Genomic DNA, 22,996 nt, shown 5'->3' with positions numbered 1-22,996 from the left:
TTTACTTTGTTAGTAGTAAACTTTCAATACTTCAGTAGATCTGAATGGAAATACCAGTCAGTTGATATATATATTTCCTTTCTGATTTAATAAATATTACTTTTTGAATTGGAAACCTAGAGCAAATACTGATATTAGTCAAGGTAACTTGAATAAAACTTTTTTGACAGAGTACAATCCTCTGAAGTGATTAATGACTAATATCAATATATCTATATGGTACCATGATAGTGCTTATATGGTATTCTGCCATTGTTCCATAAAACAGGAAAGAACTCATAAAACTTTACTTTATTCAGTATGAAAATTGTTTTTTGAAAGTACTGTATTCCTACGGTATTTTTAAAATTGTTTTTAGTCCTGTAAGAATGTGTAAATTCTTACATTTTTTAAAGAAAATGTTCAATGTATAACTAAAATGTGCTGTAAAGTCCTAACTTCTTTGGTAGGTAGGTCATGTCATTTATTTTCTAAAAAAGCAGAAGTAGATATGTTATGTGAAATGAGCCATTAGATCATATTTCATGAATTTGTGTAATCCTGGCCTTATAGAATCCAGTAGAACCCTTTTCACTATATTAACTGAGACAAGAAGTTCATCCTAAATGTAAAATCTCTGTGTAAATCAGCTAATTTTCATCTTCTGTTCACAGAAGTCTCAGTCCCAGAGAGGGAATAAGGGCAGTAACAGTATAAACAGCATGCACATTCATTCTTAGTTATTTCTTCAAAACTTACAGCTGCTGTCCGGTCCACCTCACAGCGGCTACTCAGAATGAAACAAGCTTCAGCATCATCCATTCTAGAAGAGGAGAGACAAGCCAGTTACATACCAACAAAATACATATGTGGACTTGTGTTTCACACTTTGTAGTCTTGTATGCTTATAGAAACAGAGAAAGTTTAGTCTATCTATTCTTATGCGTTATCTGAATGTCAGCAGCAGTCAGCTTGTGTACTAACTTATAGTGTTCCAGTAATTCTTGACCAGGTTCTGAGAAACTTTCTTTCCCTGGTGCCAGTAGAAGCTGTGCCAAAGTAATAAAAGCAGAGTGGCCTCAAAGACACTTAATTTGCAAAATAAATACTTATCTGCCATGAGTATAAAGGGTGAATAAATACCACCAGTCTGCATAGTGTGTAAGGGTATGGTATGTACAAGTTACTATTGAGAAGAATGAATGACACGGGGCAGGTAACTTAATATATTACTTGTCTTGCCTAGTGAATGCAGAAAAATGGGTAGATATAGTAGAATAATGCATTTGGGTTAAATAACAAACATTTCTGTGTATGTATGCATTAAATGAATTACCTATTTTCAGCTCATGGTCTCCTTGAAAACTTTTAATGCCTAATTGTTCTCTAGTGGGTACAACTGGTCATGTTATAAAAAGGGTGGTGGTGGACGTGCAGAGAAAAACTGTCTGACTGAAGATTTCATCAAATTTTGCTTTTCCTCTCTTGTCTCAGACATTGATATCCTTCTCTAGTGAATCCTACTTCACTTATTGGTGCATGGAAGTAAAGAAATAGGGACCTGGTTGACCACCTTGGGAAGACAGGACTTTCTGGACAAAGCAAAACAGGATGATCAGAATGGGTTTCCTGGGAAGCGGAAAAGTGAGACAGAAGCTGGGGAAAATGAACAGGCAATTCACCACTCATTACAGCAACTCTATTCTGGAGTCTACAATAGGACCTGAGATTCCTAAATCTTTGTTTTCTCTGCTGCTGGAAAATGGAATTGGTGGTTGTTAGTAATAGTTTAGGCCATTGGGACCAGGCTTAGACTGAGAGCCCATTCTTTTTAGGTACTGTACAAACACAGAACAAAAATACAGTCCGTGCTGTATAAGCTCGAAGTGACATGACAAAGGACAACAAAAGTATATGCAAACATGGGAAACAGGAAGAAACGGTGTGACAATACATGAATATAAAAATTATCATGGTAGAAAGTGGTCTCACTAGATATCAGAGCAGAGAACCAACTGAAGAGAGGATGTGATAGAGAATACTGGGATTACTTTACAGATGTTTCTGAGAAATTCATCCTAGATTGAAGGGACAGCATGGGTGAAATTACAATGGGACTTGTATGTTAACCTGTTGTATGTGTGAGAATAGCATTACAGATTTATCAGGTTACCTCTCAGTAAGAACTAGGAGTTGCAGGCTAAGGGAGAATTAAGGGGTAACTCCTTGATGCAATAAAGAAGGGTAAGCCGGGGAAGGACTGCAGTGAGGCAAAGTGATGTACTACATAAATAGTATTTCCAGAGTGTTCTGAAACAAGCGTTCAGGGAGTTGGGATGATATGTGTCAAGAACATAAATATAGTTTTTAAGTGAGGCAAAAATGAGAGCTTGTGTGAGAAAACACTTCCAAGATGCAGGGTCAGGATGCTCTACAATATGATTCCAATCTTATGATCCACAGTAGGATACTGGTTTTATTTTGGTAGGAAAAATTATGATCTATTTACAACGGTGTGCAACTAAACTAAAGCTGATGCATAGATATCCATAATGAGATGTCAGATAGCTTGGCCAACCTTTTAGTTTTTCCCTATAGAAATAGTGATTAAATTTGTGTGTTTTGTGTGAGATCATTCACAGAAAGTACAAAGAAAAGAGAAGGAGAAAGTCATGTCATTGTAGATTCCCCACAGGCATCTAGCAGTAGGAAAACAGGGGAAGCCTCAAAAGATTAAAGTACTTGAAATGAAAAAATCATTGTAACAAAGGCAAATCAATATATCCAAAAAAGCAATGTCAAATATGTCTAATGTAGAGAAGAAGTGAGGACAGGATGCCACTTCTAAGCTCTGATTAGGAAGAAATCATGGGAGCTGCATGAGCAGTTTCAGCTAAGCATGGGAGAAGAATTGGGAAGATAAGGTCTTTAACAAAGTTATAAGAAAGAAAATTCAATAAAATTAGATGAGATTTCGATGAAAGCTGATGTGATAACTGGGATTGACAGTATATATAGATGATTTCATAAGGAAATGAAATCTCATGTGAAAATTACCTTTTCCCGCAATGTTTTTTTGTAACTTCTTGAATCACTTCAGCCACAGATGACAAGGATAATAACCTGACATTACCATCTTTGAATGCCATGAATTTAGCAACAGAAACACTAACAGCATCTGTGTTAAAACACTTATTAGAAACCAGAGTATCCTTATGAGAGGAGTGTTATTAATGTCCTAACAACTGAAAAAAAGCTTTGTCAGTTACACCATTTTTACGTGCCAGAAAACTGAATCTGAGATAAAAGAACCCAATAGTTCCACTGCTTGAGGATAGCAGAAATTAAAAGGACTTTATATATTGAAGAGAAATTTGTGAAAAAAGAAAGTATAAAGTAAAGAAAAAGAGTGAACATGAAGATGATTAAGATTTGTGATGGTTCACTAAAGAAAGTGGAAGGAGAGAGAGAAAATATTTGAGGTCATTGACAGAACATGGGAGAAAGCTGCAGGGGAAAGAAATCGTGCATGGTAGTGTTATTCACTTTCTAGTGCTAGTCTGCATGGAGAATGAGAGCTGTTTTCATCAGTTACTTTGTTTCAAATGCTAAAGCAGCTGTAAAGTTTCCAGTCATGCTGATAAGAATATAAGTACCAGTGTGATACCTCATGATGGAATTCGTTCTGTTGGGTTTTTTTGGGGTTTTTTTTGTTAAATCTGGGCCACATGAGTGTTATTCAGAGAACACAAAAAATTTGCAAAGTGAAGATCTCAAAGGCAGGAAGCAAGAATGAACATCACTTTTGTAAAGTCAAATTGTGTACTAGGGCATATAAAGAAAAACACAGTCTTTAGTTAACTGACTATTTACTACTTATGCAGTCAGCCAACTTTTGCTACTCCTTTACTTTTTGGCATGACCTTTATCAAGTTATTTTGACATTGCATTTCACATATATGTACAAATTTTGATAACGAGACACTTCATTATTTTGTTGTTGTTGTTGGTAACCTTTACTTTATTTATTAGAAGTTTACCATGTGCCTTGTTATTTTCTCAGTACATTAAGTTCTCATTAACAAGAAATACAGCAAACATCTTAGGTACTGGGTTATATTTCATATTAAATGTTCTATTAAATTCCCACTACGCTTCTTCCCTCAGGAGACGTTGAAAATTATTCTATGACAGGTACATTCAATTACATGTTCTGCTGGAAAAAGCACATTTCCACAGTTGACTACCTCTACGTTATTATAAGTGAAATTCAAGATTATCTTTAGGGAACAGCCTAATTTTTCTTCTCCTAATGTGTAGAACAAATGCCAGCTAAATTGCCACATGAATTCCTTCTTGAAATCAGCAAGAAAGCAAAAAAATTAACCTCTCTCTAAAAGAAAATTCTTAATCCTGAAAAAGGCTTTACTGTGTTTTCACATTTAAAACAGATATGGAAGTAGCTGGTTTTTTCAGTGGCAGAGAAGGTAACACTGCTTACTAGACTCCTCGCAGATTGGATTCTTGGAAATAACTGCCCTGAGATAAAGAAGGCTGAATGACACAAATACTCAGACAGGTATTGTCTTAATTTTAGATATCTATATTAGTTGCTGAATAAGTTCTTATAAAGAGCAATGCAGATAAGTTAAATCAGTTATTTGCTAAGAAGCACCTTTCTCTCTTTTTGGAGAGTTTAAGGAGACAATACTCCTACATGAATTCCACTGTGAATTCCTTCACACCTTCAAGTGATTGAGCAATGGTGGGAGGGATTGAGGAACTGTGTTTGACTGATGTATTTTGATTAATGTCATTCACTATTAACTAGCAGAGAGGATTTTTTGGAAGTGGTGAAGTATGTGGCAAGAGAAAAGCACTGAAAGAAGAGTATATGGAGGTACAGTATAAACTAGTTGTTTATACTACCAGGCTGAACTTAGGAAGAAAACAAAACTGTGCAATGGGTTCAAAGGGTGATAAATATTTTTGTTTACTTTTTTTCCCCTTCAGTTGGTCAGGAGAACTACCATCAAATTTACCATCTTTGCTCAATGAACAGAAACAAATTCTAGCATTACTGTCAGTTTTGGAATTTTCTGTGCTGCTTTTTCAGAAGATATCACAGACACTCTGTTTCAATACCTTTAAAAATTGAGGCAGAAAAGACAGTGAAGAAAAATTTGTCACATGAAAGAGCTTACAAATACTTGTTCCCTAAGGAATTTCAGATAGTAAGAAAAATTCTAATAAAGAGCCTTGCTTTCTAAATGCACATGCTTTCATTCTAGCACAGCTTTTGTTGTTTGCCAAACTTATTTATCAAACATTATAAGTGAAACAAAAGTAAAAAAACTGTTTGCCTACTTAGCTCTCAACAGGTCTTGATCTTTTAGTGCTGAGCCTTGCAGATAGATAACTCTTTGGGACCACATTGGGATTTGTAACACCCTTCGGACCTGTGCATCCATCTCAGTAGGACACAAAATAACGACATAATAGTCCTGTCAAAAACATAAGGGGGAATAGTCATGTTAATTTTTTATGTTACCATTTATTGTTGCTAGAGAATGAGTCAACAGAGACTCAGGATGTCAAAAAAGTGTCTGGCAATTCTCAAATATCATTGAAAAAAGTTATTTGAATATGTGTGTTTAAAATATTTAATTCTTTAATAAAAACGGCTGGACAGTTGTTAACTGCTCACAGAAGACTCCAGGGTGGCAAGTAAAGTCCATTTAGAAACATTTCTATTCCACGTGAGCATAAATTTTTTGAGAGACAATTTATATTTCTGTCATTCTAGCTGGAAAATGTAGGAAGTTTCAACAATCAAAACGGAATTGTCTTCCCCCAGATTTTTTCGTCTACATTAGTGGGAAGATGCAAACTCTGTTTCCTGTGCTACAGACAGTCCTTGTTAGGAAAAGTAAGGTTGTTCTGAAGTATACATGTTTGTACATATGTCAAGGAGAGATAAATGGAATGTGAGAGGAGAGACAGAGCTCAGGATTAGCTTGTCATAGAAGTGTTCCCTAGCACACACAAACTTTTGCAGAAAGCATAGTGCCTTGGATCCAGTGCATCATCTATATCCTCCAGCTTCCCATTTCAACTGTGAAGGGAACACATATAAGCTCTTTTAGGCTACATAAGTAGTAATAGGACTTTTCTTCTTTGTCACCAGTGTATCACAGATCTTAACTCATTCTTCAGGCTAGTTAACTAAATTTTGGATTTCAATTTGTGTTTGCATCTATAAAGAACTGGATTTCTTTGTGCATTTGCTTATGCCTCTTACTAGCTAATTATTTTGGGGAATATTTTGGATTTGGGATTTTTCAAATTGCTGCTCAGCAATTTGAGGGTTGTATTTTTGTGGGTTTTTTTGCGCTAGTTAATGAAGCATGGTACCACAGGTAACTTAGTAAAAGACATAGAGAAGATTTAGTAAAATAAATGGTTTGTAGCAAAGTTAATGATAATGAATCCAAGTTGCTATCTCATCTAAATAAGCTTTTATATGATCAAAACAAGTCATATGATACCTGTTTGCATTAGCTAGGGAATATGTGTACACTAAGAAAATCCCGTGTGTGTAATCTTTCAATGTCTTTGTCCTTTAAAGTATGTCTATTTATTTCTCACTTTCAACAATTCCAGAAGGATCTAATATTCCTAACACTGGCAAAAAAGCAAAATGCAAAAACCAAAAGACCCTTTGACTTGTGAGGAGTTTTGGATCCTATCCCAAAACAACAGGAAAAAATAATTTGAGTAGTTTTTATTTATTTTCTATTTTGGGGTAGAATATAAGGAATTTGAATAGACATATCTGTTTCTAAAAGGACTGGAATAATTCAGCAAGACAGTAACTCTATTTAGTCTCTTTACCTCAATTTAAAATTAATGTCTCCATACTGTATCTCAGCTTCTTATTGCAATTATAGATTTCCAATCAGTCACCTATACCCTAATTCAGTTTTGCAAATTAAAGATCATTTCAGAAGACTGCAAAAAATCAGTGTTTTGAGTTTATTTTCTTTTTTTTCACCGTAAGTACCTGCAATCTGGGGTGAGCATAGAATTCATTTAAGAAATCCATAAGTAAGTCAATCTTCAGAGAGCTAACACACAGCACAACATGTTTTTCCGTCTGAGCTCTGTGTCGACTGTAGTTACCACCAGACTTTTGCCTCTCCATCCACAAATATGCCAGCTGTTCAAACTGCAAGAGATGCCAATTGTCACTGAAATACAGACAAGCAGATGTGCAGTACAACTGTATCATGACTTAACAATGTTGCATTGTTCTTCTAAGGGCATCTATGAAAAGATGCCCTTAGCCCACAATGTCTTTTTCTTTGTAAAAAGTTCTCTAGGAAGTGGGTGAGATGAGTAATAGGGTGATTGAAATACATGGCAGTAAAGCCAGTCTCTAACACACACAAATAGCGGGCTAGATCCATTAAAATATAATGAGATCAGAGTAAATCTCAATATTTTAGAAAAGAATGAAGGATGCACCTTATTTCCTTTATGTATTTTATACCTCTGAAGTCTCTTTTTCCAGTGCCTTGTGACAGAAATGCTCAAATGAAAGGTTACATTTTCACACACTTAAGTGTATACTGTGAGTGTAGATACTCACATAAAAGCCTCATTTTACTTAGTTTGGGCAATAACTCTTCTCAGAGGTTTTATAATGCTCTGAAGGTGACCTTCTGTATAAACTCTTATCTGTCTTATAAATTTAGATACAACTTAAATACAAAGCAGCTGTTAATACAGCAAATTTGCCTTTGCCAGCTGAAGAATATATGCAGGCTAATAGTAAACATAGCTCTACTAGTCTGAATCCTTTAGATTAAAGAGAATACTGTAACAATGAGTGGCATTGTTAACAATCTGTGATAAAACATACAAACACCATTTCAAAGCTTCTTGTAAGTAATATGCATTTCATACTATTTAACTGTGTGGTAGCTGCTTTTTCATCCACAATTTTTCATCTGATTCACAGTTGATCAACATTCAACTGATGGAGAGACTGAAACATGAATAATAACTGACTTCATATCATAGCAGGACAAAAGCTCAGAAGAGAATGCCTCACACATTCTGTGTATAGAAAACTATATGAAGCCCTATTATCACTAGAAAGGTATAAAATAGATTAAAATTTATGTGACAGGTCTATAGATTCCAGATTATTTACTGGTGAGGCAGAGCTTTTATGCCTGAAGTGTATATCAGAACTACCTGAAAGATGAAATTTCTATTTTCTAGGAAATTGCATATTTCTTAAACAAAACATATTTAATTTTCAATAGAATATATATTTTACTAAATTTCCACTGAGTTGGAGTATAACTGTGTTAACGTACATGTCTGCGTATGCAGACATTCAATATTTAGGTATAATTAAAATGTTCAAATAATTGCAAGAAAACTAATGCTGAAAGCTTGACCTTCCAACCTCCCAGGATGTCTATGCTGTCTGCTCTCAGTGAAGCCAAGTCTGGAAACTATGGCTGTGTGAGAGAAACTTCGAAGCTTCATGGTCTAGCAGGTCTACTATAAGCTTTTATGAGCATGCACAATGCCTCCCCATATCCCCTTTTTGTGGTACGAGGTCTGGGTGACCACCAAGTGTGGAACAGTTAACATCTTGGCAAGGCTTCCCATGCAATCTCAGGGTTTCTGTCAAGTCTCACCTAGTGAGCTGGGAAATGTTTGGTACAAATTTAATGAAGCTGATTGACTCCTTGAAATACTTGCATTTTCATAAACAAGCCTTTTCCTGTTGAAACTGTTAGAAGTCCTAAACTTAGGTAGGCATCAAAAATTCCTAACTGTGCTGCTGGCTCTGTGTGTGTGTGTGTACTGACATACACAGCTGTGAACCCAATTTGCTTGAGTTGCAGATTTAATGAGAGTTTTTTCAAGTTAGCACTGAGCTGTAAGAGTAAGAGAGGAAGTAGAGACAACCAAGATTAGAAATAGTGAGAGCCTGCAGAGGAAATGCTGTATTCATAAAGAAAGTGCTGGCTACTGTTGTTGTTTTTTAAATTGCTCTGTTAATAACAAGCCCTTATCTCAGGACAAAGGAAGGGCTCTGTGGTACATGACAGGAACAGAAAGTTTTCACCAGCACTTGAAAACTGTTATTAGTGTTCTGCTTTTTAGTATAAATCTAGACTATAGGAGAAGGAAGAAAAAAAAAAAAAGACTAAGAGATTTAGAAGATGGTTATTTTTTCTGACATTTTATGTGCAATAATAATAGTAACAATACATTATTTCAGTTATTATTCTTTTGTTTTAAAAACAATTCTAAAGAGAAGAAAAATTCACATTTACCTGTATGGGCAACACCACAAGAGCAACACAGATCATAATGACAACAAGCAGCTTTGAAGGCCATATCTTGGGTGTAACATCCCCAAAGCCCACAGTGGAAAATGTCACTATGCAGAAATAAAGGGAGTCAAAGAGAGTCAACCTGTTTCCTGCTCGTTCCAGATGCTGAATTCCACAAATACTACGTAGAAAAGAATGAATAAAGACACGAAAAATAAAAACTGTACTTAGGGTCAGTTCAAGTTCGATGATTATATGTGCAGAGAACTATTTTTTTTCAGAATTAATAAATTGCTTAGCAAAGACATTTTTTTCAGAGAAGAGTAAAAATTAGTATCAAAACAGGTGTGTTAATAAAATTTTCAAATGTCATTTTTAATAAAAGAAACTCATTTTTTTATAATTTCACTATGATAGTCACAACTTTGTTGCTAGGTTTTGCTTAGTGGCTGTTGTGAGGGAGAGGTGGTATATAGAACATCATAGATTCATGCAATTCCTTTCTAAACCAGAACAAAACAGATGGTATATAGTTGCCACCATTCAGAATTTTTTATAAACATCTTTTATCTTTCTCAGGGAGAGTTTGCTGGTATGAAAATGTACATACTGCTTTCTTTAAATCTATTACTCTCTATGTTGGTCTCTGTCCCTTTCTGTTGCAAGACTTACTAGCATGAACTAGTTATGAGAGTATATGTTGCATACTAGAAGGATAATGCTGGTATAAATGAATACAGACTGCCTAGAATAAACTCGATGTGAGAATTGCAGGCTATCGAATTGTCAGAGGAACAAGTGTCCAGGGTCAGCCTTCAGGTAGAAAGTGGAAGATGCCAACTGGTATGAAGAATCTGCTTGCTAAAAGTACAGACCGGAAATATAAGGCTTGGTTGTCTTTGACAGCAGAACAAATTAAGTTCTTTCCTTCCAGCCACACATTCCTGTGAACAAGTAAATGGTAGCCCAAGTTAACTGGTAATTATTTCTCTTGCAATCAGCATGATGTGATTTTGATCTTGAGAAGCAGTAGCAGAATCTGTGCACAGGTCTTACTGCTATTTCTTATGTTGCAGATTTTAAAAATATTTCGCTTTGAAAAAATATAGCATGACAAAGAGCTTCCCAAGCTTAAAATATGATCTTCCCTAATACAGTAGAATTACTTAGATCAGTGCAGGCTTTTAGATTCTATTCACCTATATGAAGAAAAGCAGCATGTGAACCACACTGAAGAGTGCTTTTTTTCCTTTGAGTTAGCAGAATGATTTCTCCTCAGAGAATTAGAGAGATAATTGATAAATAATATCATATTCCTTGGTAATTATTCTAGAACATACCAAAGATGATTTCTTCATATGTGGTATCCAGATGGTAATAGTCAGTCATTAGTATCTGCCATGGTAAGATCTTTGCATCACCAGGGAGACCCTGTGTTTATAACAGCTTTAGCAGTTGTTCTTCTGTTCTCTGTTCTGTTCTCCAAAAATAATTTAGCTGTGGGCAGTGGCATTTCCAGAACATATGGATCAAATTCCCAGTTTCCTCTTCACAGTTCTAACATTTGTAGTTTTCACACATCTCAAAATGTTCTAAAAAGGGCAGGTTTTTTTCCCTGTTGTTTGCATAAGTTTCATACTTCAGTCAGAGCTGATACTTTTATATTCCTATCCAATTTGTCCTACATTTTTCACTTCAGTTGTAATCTAGATCTTCATAATTTCACTATGGTCCCATTTTGGCTTTTTTTTTTCTTTTTTCTTTTTTTGACAGAAAGGATAATTATATTTTTGTCCCTGAAAATATTAACAGAAGGACTGTACGGAATTATGCTAATGAAGCTTTCTTTTGGTCTCAGACAAGGAAGTTTTTCAGCTAAATCCTTTTCCAATGTTAATTTGAAATAATGGAGTATACTGCAGAGGCATCGAAGTACAGAAAAAGAAGCTATTTTAATATCATTATTCACATAAGTTATACGTAATTTTAAAAGCAGAATGGTGATGGATTTTTAATACTTCATTGTTATTATTCCTGATCACATTGGTGCATTTTCTTCTCTGTAGTTGTCTTTTGTGGGTACATCTCTAAAATACATAATCTTGATTTCAGGAATTAAGGTCGTAAGGGCCAGGAAAGCAGCAATTACACAGAGCCAGTGATATGGCTCCCACAGAACAGGACTAATACACCTCTCCACTAAGTGTGTTAAATATCTGCAGATGGGTTTATACTTAAGCATAATGCGTGATCCTATCATTGGCAGAAATTTAATTTTTCTGATGCTGGTGACTGTGAAACTGCTTGGTGTTTGTATATGCAAAAGGGTTTTTTTACACTTTGTATCTGATAGGATGGATTAAAATGTAAAAAAAAAAATTGGATACCCTTGGGGTTTTTTTACATTTTCAAGGAATGAAAATTGTTTCTTCACTTTTTGCTATTTTTGTAAAACTTTAAAAAAAAAAAAATTAATAGCTCGCTCGTAGGAAAACTCAAGCCTTGATATTGTCTTTATTGTTATTATTTTTCATGAGCTCTCCGTAGCCAGTCCCCCCTTTAGCTAAACTGAAATAAGTTAATATATCATGAACCATTTCATCCTTTTCTAAGTTAACAGTAAAATTCCCACTGAATTTAGTGAGAATAAGATTTCATTTTATCAGCTATACTCTCTTATAGTCCTATATATTCCTATTCCTTGAAGCCACCAAAATAATTTTGTGCCTGATCCAAAATGTTGTGGATTCAAGCTGTTTCTCGTTGAACTCAGTGGGCATGAGCCAGAGCTTCTCACATTTAGTTAACAATATTAAAGTCAGTAAGACACAGGAGCTATTTTTTCTTTGCTGAAGCAGAAATTCAGCTCTTTGAACAACTTGTTGAACACATTAATTTCTTTCCTCAAAAATTACTTGCACCTCACTTGCAATTCCATGAAATTGTACTTGAAGCCCTAACCCTGAAAACAACGGAGTGAAAAATTCAAAATTAGGTTACCAAGTCTTAACTTTCCTGGTGTTTTGCTCTTCTGCCTTTTGTTTTTAGTAGAGCCAGGGATCACAAAACTGCAGAAAAAACTGACTTTCAGAGGATAACTTATGGGAGTCTCATTACCAAATGTAGTATTACCTCTTTTACTTCTCCCTTAAGAATATTATACTTCAATCTCACCACCAGTGCCTCTAAAGAAACATTACCCAGCATCTACAGCATGCTTCTATCTATTTGGGCTACCTAATTACACTGCATAGAGTGCAGTGGGAAGTTATTGACTGTCTGTGAAGCCAAGTCCACATGCAATAGTTACTCCATTCCCCCCAACTTATTGACTCCTTTTAATATAACCTAATTCTTTATAAGACTAGTAGTATCAGCTTCTTTTTGCTTGTAAATTAAGTGTGTCACGGTTTGGGCAGGACAGTGTTATGCATTGTTTTTAAAAGATACATAAATACTGCATGTACCAATACAGACAGCGTAAGTTCTTGTCTGTTTTCTCGTATTTCCTGACATAATGAAATACGTAGTAACTTGGACTTGATCTTTTGGCTGTTTTGATATTTTATGGTGGTATTTTTATCTCCTTGTTCTTGTTTGCTTCCTCCTCCTCTTTCATCTCATGAAGAAACAATGATTTACTTGGTAGTCCCTGAACAAACATAATGATTTCAAACAGAAAAGGAATGCTCACACAAAGGCAATGCTCACACCAATTTGTTCTTTGGAGAAAATAAACCACTGTAATAATAAATACACAGAAAACACCTAATTAAAACATACGGCCGAATTCAGCACCTTCTATACCAATTTTAGGTTTCCTGTAAATTCAGCAAGGCTGTCTTTTCACAGTGGATCTAAGTCAGCAGTTAAAACAAAATTTGTTTAATGGAGAGGAGATTTACTGTTACTAAAACAATCCACAGAAACCTAAACCAAGGATCTGCTAAAGCAAAAGTAGTATCAGAAAATTTATTACAAAGTTATGAAGAATAGAAGTGTGATTTTAAACACTCTACTACCATTGCACTTGAAAAACAAAAAATAAAGATAGTAACATGTAATCCCTGAAGATCAGTCATGTTTAGTTTAGGTATCATTTGAACTTTTCAGAGTTCAATCTTTGTTTTACTGGAAGTTTTCTTTTTAATTCCAGGAATCTTTGTTTGCTTGAGTATTTTACATGCCAAAGCTAACTACTGTTTGTCAATAACCTATGTCCACATGCAGTACAGAAATAAATACTGTAGAGTAAAATAACCCCTGAGATTAAGTAAGATTTTTGTCATGCTGCAGTAGCATGTCATAGAAATGGACATAACAAGAACCCCTTGGATAGCAATTTGCAAGTGCTGTACATTAACTACTCCTTATTTATAATCAATCATTTATAATCTATTTTTATATCATTTTGCATTTTCATTTGTCATTGTTCCCAAATATGTCTGAGCTCTACATTTTTATTTTTACTTTTAGAGAAAATTATTGTTTACAGGTACAACCTCTCGAGGTCTAAAATAATGCACTGGAGGCTGAAGCCGAAAGTTAGAGATGCTTAGGTGTCTTTAGGATTAAGTAGAAACTAACAGCACCGTTTTCTTTAGAATTTAACTTTGAGCTTCAACTTGTACCATTACTTCGTTGTGTTTTAAATAGCTAGCTGCAGGGACTAGCTAATGAATACGTTGAAATCAATGGGGATTAATTTTACCAGGTTTACCAGGTTTACCAGTGCCTATACACTACAGAAGTTACAGCTGAAATAACTCAGAAATATAGTAATTCTGCATATTAAGTACGTGTTCCCAGTAGTTTCTCACACACAAAACTCTTTAAAGTTTCCACATATGCTATCACAGAATGGTGATGTAAGAACAACTTACAAATTAAATTACGATTATTTGATTGTTCTGAACCACCAACTGCTGTTTGTATTATTTTAAACTTTTCTGATGCTACTGTTAGAAATTTTTTTTTCCTTAAAAGAAAAATTGGAATGAGCTATCGCTCAGCAAAATTGTTAATAGACCATCAATATCTATGAGTAAAATTCAAATACAGTGAAATACAGAAGAAGATGACTGTGTTAACTTTCCAGGAAACACATGGGCAGGCATTTGAGATATATTTTACCACTATAGTGGCTGTAATTATCTCCTTAAGGAAATGAAGATTTGGAAGGGTTCATCCATGATGTTTAAAGAAACTTCCTCACTCTTTACACCAAAATGAAATGTGGCTATAGAACAGTTCACACTTCAGTCTCACTCCAGGAAGCATGTAATATCTCTTAGAAGTCTGATAAATGCATAGAGGTTTTGCCTGAAATTGGCCAAAGGTGCTCACTTCTTGTCAAAGATGTGTCCTCTCTCTGCCAAGATCAACAAGGTAATTTAGAGGATAGGGGACAACGGCAACAAGTTACTACACGGCGAAGCAGGCATATCTCCTCAGTAACTCCCCCAACTTCTCAGGTACCTTTGCAAAACAGGTATGAGGTTCTGCAAGTGGAACCGAACCACAAGGAAGATGATTCAATGTGTTAGGAGGTGTCACCAAGGTTAAGCTGAGCTGCACCCAGCATCAACCTCCTCAGTAAAGAAAAAAAGACGGGTCATCGTCATAGGTGACTCCCTCCTGAAGGGAGCTGAAGGCCCAATATGCAGACCAGACCCACTTCTCAAGGAAGTCTGCTGCCTCCCTGCGGCCTGGGTTAGAGATATAAAGAGAAAACTTCCCTCCCTGGTACATCCTTCTGATTACTACCCACTACTGATTTTTCAGACAGGCAGTGATGAATTTACAAGAAACCTGAGGGTGATCAAGAGAGACTTATGGGCCCTGGGATGACTGCTTAAAGGATCAGGAGCACAAGCAGCGTTTTCCTCTACCATTCCAGCTGCAGGGAAGGATGAGGTAAGTAACAGGAAGAGCCAGCAGATCAATACCTGGCCCCAAGCCTGGTGTCAGTAGCAGGACTTTGCGTTTTTTGCTCATGGGTCAGTTTACATGACACCAGGCTTGCTGGCAACTGGCGGTGTACATCTGTCTGAAAGGGGGAAAAGGTTCTTGGCACAGGAGTTGGCAGGGCTCATTGAAAGGGCTTTAAACTAGATTCAAAGGGGGAAGGGGATGAAACCAGGCTGTTTAGGAATAAAGCTGGGGGTGGCGTGCCAGTGTCCATGGGACGGGATGCTAGTGAGGTCCCTCGGTCTGCTGAAGGTAGGGGATAGAGATTCACGCAACAGCATAGATGTGAGGGTCATTGATGAGTTAGAAATTCTTTGCCATGCCTGGGAATGGTGAGGCAGGAATTAGGGCTTCTCCAAGTAAAAAGGTGGCGGGATCAATAGCCCAACTGAAGTGCTTGTATACTAATGCATGTAGCATGGGCAACAAACAGCAGGAGCTGGAAGCTATTGTGCAGCAGGAAAACTACAATGTAGTCACCATCACAGAAACATGGTGGGATGACTCGTGCAATTGGAGTGCTGCAATGAATGGCTATGGGCTCTTCAGGAAGGATAGGCAGGCAAGAAGAGGCAGTGGGGTAGCCCTGCATGTCAGGGAGTGTTATGAATGTCTGGAACCAAATGATGGTGAAAATAGGGTTGAGTATCTATGGGTAAGAATCAGGGAAGGGGCAAACAAGGCAGATATCATGGTGGGAGTCTGTTATAGACCACCCAACCAGGATGAAGAGGCAGATGAAATATTCTATAAAGAGCCGTGAGAAGTCTCAAGATCATGAGCCCTTGTCCTTGTGGGGGACTTCAACTTACCAGATATCTGCTGGGAATACAATACAGCAGAGAGGGAACAGTCTAGGAGGTTCCTGGAGTGTGTTGAGGATAACTTGCTGACACAGCTGGTGAGGAAGCTGACTAGGGAAGGTGCCTTGTGGACCTCTTGTTTGTAAACAGAGAAGGACTTGTTGGGAATGGGACAGTTGGAGACTGTCTTGGGCATAGTGATCACAAAACGATAGTGTTTTCAGTTCTTGGAGAAGCGAGGACGGGGGTCAACAGCACTGCTACCTTGGACTTCCGGAGGACAGACTTTGGTCTTTTCAGGAGCCTGGTTGACAAAGTCCGTTGGGAGGCTGTCCTCAAGGGCAAAGGAGTCCGAGAAGGATAGACATTTTTCAAGAAGGAAATCTTGAAGGTGCAGGAGCAGGCCATCCCCATGTGCTGAAAAATGAACCGTCAGGGAAAAAGACCGGCCTGGCTGAATGCAGAGCTATGGTTGCAACTCATGGAAAAAAGGAGAATTTATGGTCTTTGGAAGAAAAAGCAGGCCACTCATGAGAACTAATAAGATGTAGTGAGGCTACATAGGAAGGAAATTAGAAGGGCCAAAGTCCAGCTAGAACTTAACCTGGCTACTGCTGTTAAGGACAACAAAAAAGTTTCCATAGATACATTAACAATAAAAGGAGGACTAAAGATAATCTCTGTCCTTTAGTAGCCTGGGGCGGAAACATAGTGACAAAGGATGAAGAAAAGGCTGAGGTATTTAATGCCTTCTTTGCCTGAGTCTTTAACAATAAGACCAGTTATTCCCTGAGTGCCCAGTCCCCTGTGCTAATACACAGGGACAGGGAGCAGAATGAAGACCTCAATACACGGGGAAATAGTGAGTGACCTGCTTCAGCACCTAGACACAAGCAAGTCTATGGGGCCAGATGGGATCCACACGAGTGTACTGACGGAGCTGGTGGATGTGCTTACCAAGCCACTTTCCATCATTTGTCAGCAGTCCTGGCTAACTGGGGAGGTCCCAGTAGACTGGAGGTTAGCAAAAGTGCCGCCCATCCACAAGAAGGGACGGAAGGAGGATCCAGGGAACTACAGGCCTGTCAGTCTGACCTCAGTGCCTGGGAAGGTTATGGAGTAGATCATCCTGTGTGTCATTACACGGCACATGCAGGACAATCAGGTGATCAGGCGCAGTCAGCATGGGTTCATGAAAAGCAGGTCCTGCTTGACAAACCTGATCTCCTTCCATGACAAGGTGAACCGAGTAGTGGATAAGGGAAAATCTGTGCATGTTGTTTGCCTCAACTTCAGTAAAGCCTTCAACGCTGTTTCCCACAGCATTCTCCTGGAGAAACTGGCTGCTCATGGCCTGGATGTGGGTGTACAATTTGCTGGATAAAAAACAGGCTGGATGGCTGTGCCCAGAGAGTGGTGGTGAAGGGAGTTAAATCCAGTCAGCAGATGGTCACAAGTGGTGTTCCCAAGGGCTCAGTACTGGGGCCAGTTTTCTTCAATATCTTTATCAATGACCTGGATGAGGGGATCGAGTGCACCCTCAGTAACTTTGCAGATGACACTAAGTTAGGCGGAAGTGTCAATCTGCATGAGGGTAGGATGGCTCCACAGAGAGATCTGGATAGGCTGGACCGATGGGCCAAGGCCAGTGGTATGAAGTTCAACAAGGCCAAGTGCTGGGTCCTCCACTTGGGTCACAACACCATGCAATGCTACAAGCTTGGGGAAGAATGGCTGGAAAGCTGCCCAGCAGAAAAGGACCTGGGGGTGTTGGCTGACAGCCAGCTGAATATGAGCCAGAAGTGTGCCCAGGTGGCCAAGAAGGCCAATGGCATCCTGGACTGTATGTGGAATAGTGTGTGGTGAGCAGGACTAGGGAAGTGATCATCCCCCTGTATTCAGCACTGGTAAGGCTCCACCTCAAGTACTGTGTTCAGTTTTGGGCCCCTCACTACAAGAAAGACATAGAGGTGCTGGAGTGTGTCCAGAGAAGGACAAGGAAGCTGATGAGGGGTCTGGAGCACAGTCTGGAGGATTGGCTGAGGGAACTGGGGTTGTCTAGCCTGGAGAAAAGGAGCCTGAGGGGAGACCTTATTGAAGGTTGTTAGGCTGTCTTTAAAGTAAGTCAGTAGAGAAATACACATGCTATTCTTAGTTGGTAACAAGTGATCCTACAAATGCAGTAGATCATGCTGAAATGTATTCACTGACGGGACAAAAAAAAAGATACTGCTGGACATTGTGGCTTCTTAATATGCAAGGACAAAATTAAGGTTATAACAAATATCTCAGATATTTTTGCAACTCTAATGCCACTTCGTTAGACAGTCCAATGTAAATCTTTCTATTTTTCCAGAATATTTTCTTTTCAGAGAGCAGCATATGTTTTCATACAACACTCTCCTTTTTTTTTTTTTTTAAGAATTACAGCAGTGAAGGGAAAGCTTCAGATTATTTTAACAGGCTTTGAATCAAGCTCTTTGGTTCTGTGGGACTTTGAATACAAGCTGAGGGTAGGGGTGCAGAACTCTTTCTTTCACTACACAGCAATCCCACCATGTCAGAAATTAATTCTGAATTTGTCTTCAGCTAGAAAGGTCACCTTCTTCTGTATTCCAGTTGTGTATTTATTCTAAATGATGGTGTTTGATGATATCATTATTGCTTACCCATAGTATCTAATATAAGTATTTTCCTTCCCCAAAGATCAGCACGTTATAGGCAGCTAATGGTTGCAAAAGCTCAACTTATAAAAATAAACTTCCACTGGTAAGCCATGTGACTTCCCGAATCTGCAGAACATCTTGCTAAGCAGAATAGGATATTATGAAATGACCAACTGTACATAAATATTTGTTGAAACTTAGTGAGAACCTTTCTACTCCTGCTGCTGCATTTAGTGAAATGAGAAGTGGAGCAGCAATAAAACAACTCTGGTCATTGAGACTGCACAAGTAGAGTCCCACTGTGGGCAGCATTCAGCTCAGTGTATTTCCATAAAAAGGTCTGTGCACACTTCAGTCTGTAAGTCCAAAGAACTATCTGTCTTTTTGGATGCTTTCAGTCTGCCTCAGAGCTTTGATGGTACTGGTACTTCTGTGTGTCAATACTGTTGCAGCTAAGAGCCTTCTGGAGTCTGAGGTTTTGGACTGCTCTCACAAGGAGTCAGTAACTATTCAGGAAATAGAATCATGCAGTCAGTACTTCAAACACCACATACTCTTCACCTGCAGGGCATTACAGGATTAGGTAACATTACATACCTATCCTTTCTCAGGAAGAATAATTAAGTAATCTATTTATAATATTCAGAAATTGGATGTGCTGTGGTGGAAAATTCAAATGCAAATTCTAATTTAATATGCCTGATGTTATGCTTTCAAACAACATGCTTAATGTTTCTTCCAATAGTTTCGAATCACTCTTAAGGGTTTAACAGTTGTTATGCAAACCACCCACACTCCCTTGATCAAACTGAATTAACAATTGAAAGATTCATTATCCAAACATTTATTAAATGTGCGTAAGAACCTAACCGAGCATGTAGAATCAGGAATTGGAGACACAGGTATTGATTATGACCAGGTATACAAATATTTCATTTCCTAGTGACAGAACGCAGTCCACAGTTATCCTCTTAGCATAAATAATAAAAAGTATGAAGAAAACCTAAAATATGCAAGCTAGCTCTAGGGCTGTGTTGGGATATCTGTCTGAACGTAAGTTTGTTTTGAGATAACTCATGGAAAACGATATTCAATTTCCAAAAGCCTGGTATTGTACCACTACCACTTTAGAAGTTGTTAATTATGTACTTGACAGATTTTAAACATGCTAAACTTGGAGTTTAATCATCAGATTTGTTTAAAAAAAATCTTGAATCATAGGAGGTTGGCTAAGAGAAGCCAATAGTAATAAAGAAATGGAAACTCAATCATTTAAAACTCTGAGATCAGGTTACATCTACTATGGCAGCACCACTTTTTATCTTTTTTTATTATTTGTTCCTTTTTGAAGAAAGTAATCATTATTGGTTAGACTGCTACTGGAGATATGGAAGATCTAGCTTCATATTCATCCTCTATGACTGTGAATTCAAACCCACATCCTGTTTCTTTCCTCTTTACGATAGTGATGGAGAGAAATGGTAAGAAGGCGCAAAAAAATTCTCAAGTTGGATGGATAAATTTTCTGAAAGGATTGACACAGAAAAAAATTGCCAACATCCATACTGGATTAGGCAAAAGGCTCCTCTAATTCATTGTCCTGCTTCTATTGAGAGAAGTAGCAGATTTTTCATAAAAGAATAAACAAAAACAGCATGGAAATATTCTCCCCTGAAAGAAATTGCCTGCATTAAAATAACTTGTAATAATAATTCAGTATGCATACTTAGTTATAGTCCAAGAGCAGACTTTCTCTGATGGAGGCTAAATCAGCTCTGTGTCCATCCAGCCTAGGTACACTTCAGTCTCATTACAAACATTTATTTGTTGTAAACAAGACTGCAGTTTCCTGACCTTGAAGTGTCCTCTCTAATGTTTACATGTATTCTGTACCAAAGCTGCCAACAGTAAGAGTTTCCAGATCTTACTGAAATGTGTAATATCTTTCAATGCCTGAAAAAAAAACAGATGCCAATATTCCTTTATGGCAGCTTATTAGGTTTATGCAGCTCCTGGTGTGCATCTGTAGTGGTAAAACACCTTAGCTTCAATCTACTTGGATAGTTTGTCTGCAACATATCTAGTTTACTAAATTTTTGATTCCCATATAAGCTAGGTAATGGCATTAAATATATGTTTAGGAAACGAATTGATTCAATACAATTTCACAAACACTCAAGGCAGGATCAGTCTTAGATGATTTACAGTCTTACAACTGTTACAAAATTATGATATAGCCTATAAGTTACTGATACAATGATTTTTGTTCATTTTCAACCTAACTCAAGTCATATCATATTTTAATGATAAATGGATTTAATTTTATTGTTAGGTATTTGTTTTGATTTATCTTAGACTCAAAACCTGACAACTTCTCCATCCCTAGTTCCTTCCTTTTAGGATAGGCTTTTTGTGGAATAGGATTTTGGAATTTTCCTCCTAGTTTTCCTTCTGTTCTGGTGGCCAATCCTTATCAGATTTTGCCTCTTCATTTGATTCTCAAGGATACTCATCATGAACCCTCCTTACACTTCTATCCATTTTTATATCTCCTTGACAGCCTCTCATTTGATTGCATTTTGAGTGCAACTCTTTTGCTGCTCTCATTGCTGCTATTAAAACAACTGCTTCAGGACAAGCCAAATTACCTTTCTCCAGTTGCAAAATTTTCTCATTAATAACACCAAACCCAACAATTAATTTCTCAGAAATTTACAGATAAGTAACATTCAGGAAGAATGGTCTTTCTTGCACTGTTTATCCTGCGGTGAAACTCTGACCAATAGTAAACACAGGCTGGAGTGGTCTAAAACTTGAAAGTGACTCAGAGCAGATACCACTTGTCTTATCCACCTTAACCACAGGAACGAGGAGTGCAGTCCTTTGGAAAGCTCACAGATGAAATTTTCCTTTCCGGCTCAAATTTCCATAAAACATACTCTGTTGCACAGTTACACCCAAGCTCTGTCAGAAATGAATTTTACTTGTAGACATGGAAGCAACTGATTTCTGCTTCCTTGATTTGTATCTCACTCACAATCTTTTAATATGCTATTGCAGCCAATCCTCACCATCTGCATTAAGCTCATCTTTTTCCCAGAAATTTTCATTCACGTTTGTTTTCAGGACCAATTATCTGAAAAGACTGAACAGTATAATGATAGCAATGACAATCTTCATCATTAGAAGACATGGAGAACTGAAATCAGAAAGCTGTCTCTTCCTAAGCCAGAATGCAGGCTCTGAGGCCCCCTTGAAACACAATCTACCTCACCAATTCTACCCTTCTCATTGCAAGTCCTGCAAGTCTAGCTGGAGAGTGATTATTCCATATAGCAATATTTTTGTATGTGATGTATAACCAAAGCAAGAAAAACTAGTCACGGAATATCATTTACTAGATACAGCTTTTCATATGTTTACTGAACTTACAGATTCTTTTATTAGGCACTTCCCGAGAAAAACAATAGAATATACATTTGGAAGACTAAAGGGTGAATAAACAGAAGATCCAGACATGTAGGCTAGAAACTGATGAGAAATATCTGTTTCTCATGGCAGCTGCTTGCTGTGCTTTATATAATCTTTCTAAGAACAAAGGAGAGAGGTTTGCAGATATGAAGAGGAGACAGATGGAACATGATGAACTTGGACATTTTGAGAAGCTTTTATGAAGACCACTGTGAAATGCTACAATTATGTAGGAACACAGAGACAGAGATCTGTTGTGCTCCTTCTATTGGACAATGTTTACATTTACAGTGAGGAGTTCATTCTGCAAATGAATATTTATAGATCAGTGAATGCAAAAGCTTTATGATAACTTAAATGAGGATGTAATCCCCTCCATTTCGGATTTTATTATTGTACTATTATTTACTTTTTAAGTAGATGTGTGTATTTTTATGAACTAAAGATGGTATTTTAAATAATTTTTCAAGATGCTGAACAATGAACATAAGCACATTCTCTAGTATTTTTAATAATAATTGAAAGTATCCATGAAAATAACAGCACTGCGTATTATTTAAATTATAAAGTTGTGCTGTTTTAAAATGCAGTAACCCTTAGGTATATAAAATGAAGCAAGCAGACAGGTTATCTGTTTTCTGCATCTCTGGATGTTTGATAAAACACACCTTCATGTGTGAGGAATTTAGGTAATGGGAAACTTTCTGTTGTTCTCCATTCGGGAAAACTTAAAGTTAGAAAGAGT

At 37.2% G+C, this 22,996-nt stretch overlaps 1 protein-coding gene across 1 annotated transcript in view; it reads right to left on the bottom strand.

Moving 5' to 3' along the window:
- KCNT2 (potassium channel, subfamily T, member 2) overlaps positions 1–22,996 on the bottom strand; it is a 154,793-nt gene that overhangs the window by 60,185 nt on the left and 71,612 nt on the right. Inside the window, exons 9-12 of the mRNA XM_009892872.1 lie at positions 9,342–9,522; positions 7,043–7,207; positions 5,347–5,483; positions 739–802 (exon numbers count right to left, since the gene is read on the bottom strand). Of these exons, the coding sequence (XP_009891174.1) occupies positions 739–802; positions 5,347–5,483; positions 7,043–7,207; positions 9,342–9,522 (547 nt within the window). The remainder of the gene's footprint in view (positions 1–738; positions 803–5,346; positions 5,484–7,042; positions 7,208–9,341; positions 9,523–22,996) is intronic.

The sequence above is a fragment of the Charadrius vociferus genome, unplaced genomic scaffold (genome assembly GCF_000708025.1).
Source record: "Charadrius vociferus isolate BGI_N301 unplaced genomic scaffold, ASM70802v2 scaffold39, whole genome shotgun sequence".
Classification (NCBI taxonomy): domain Eukaryota; kingdom Metazoa; phylum Chordata; class Aves; order Charadriiformes; family Charadriidae; genus Charadrius; species Charadrius vociferus.
Note: the sequence above shows the minus strand (reverse complement) of the source record. Positions and strands in the feature narration are given on the sequence as shown.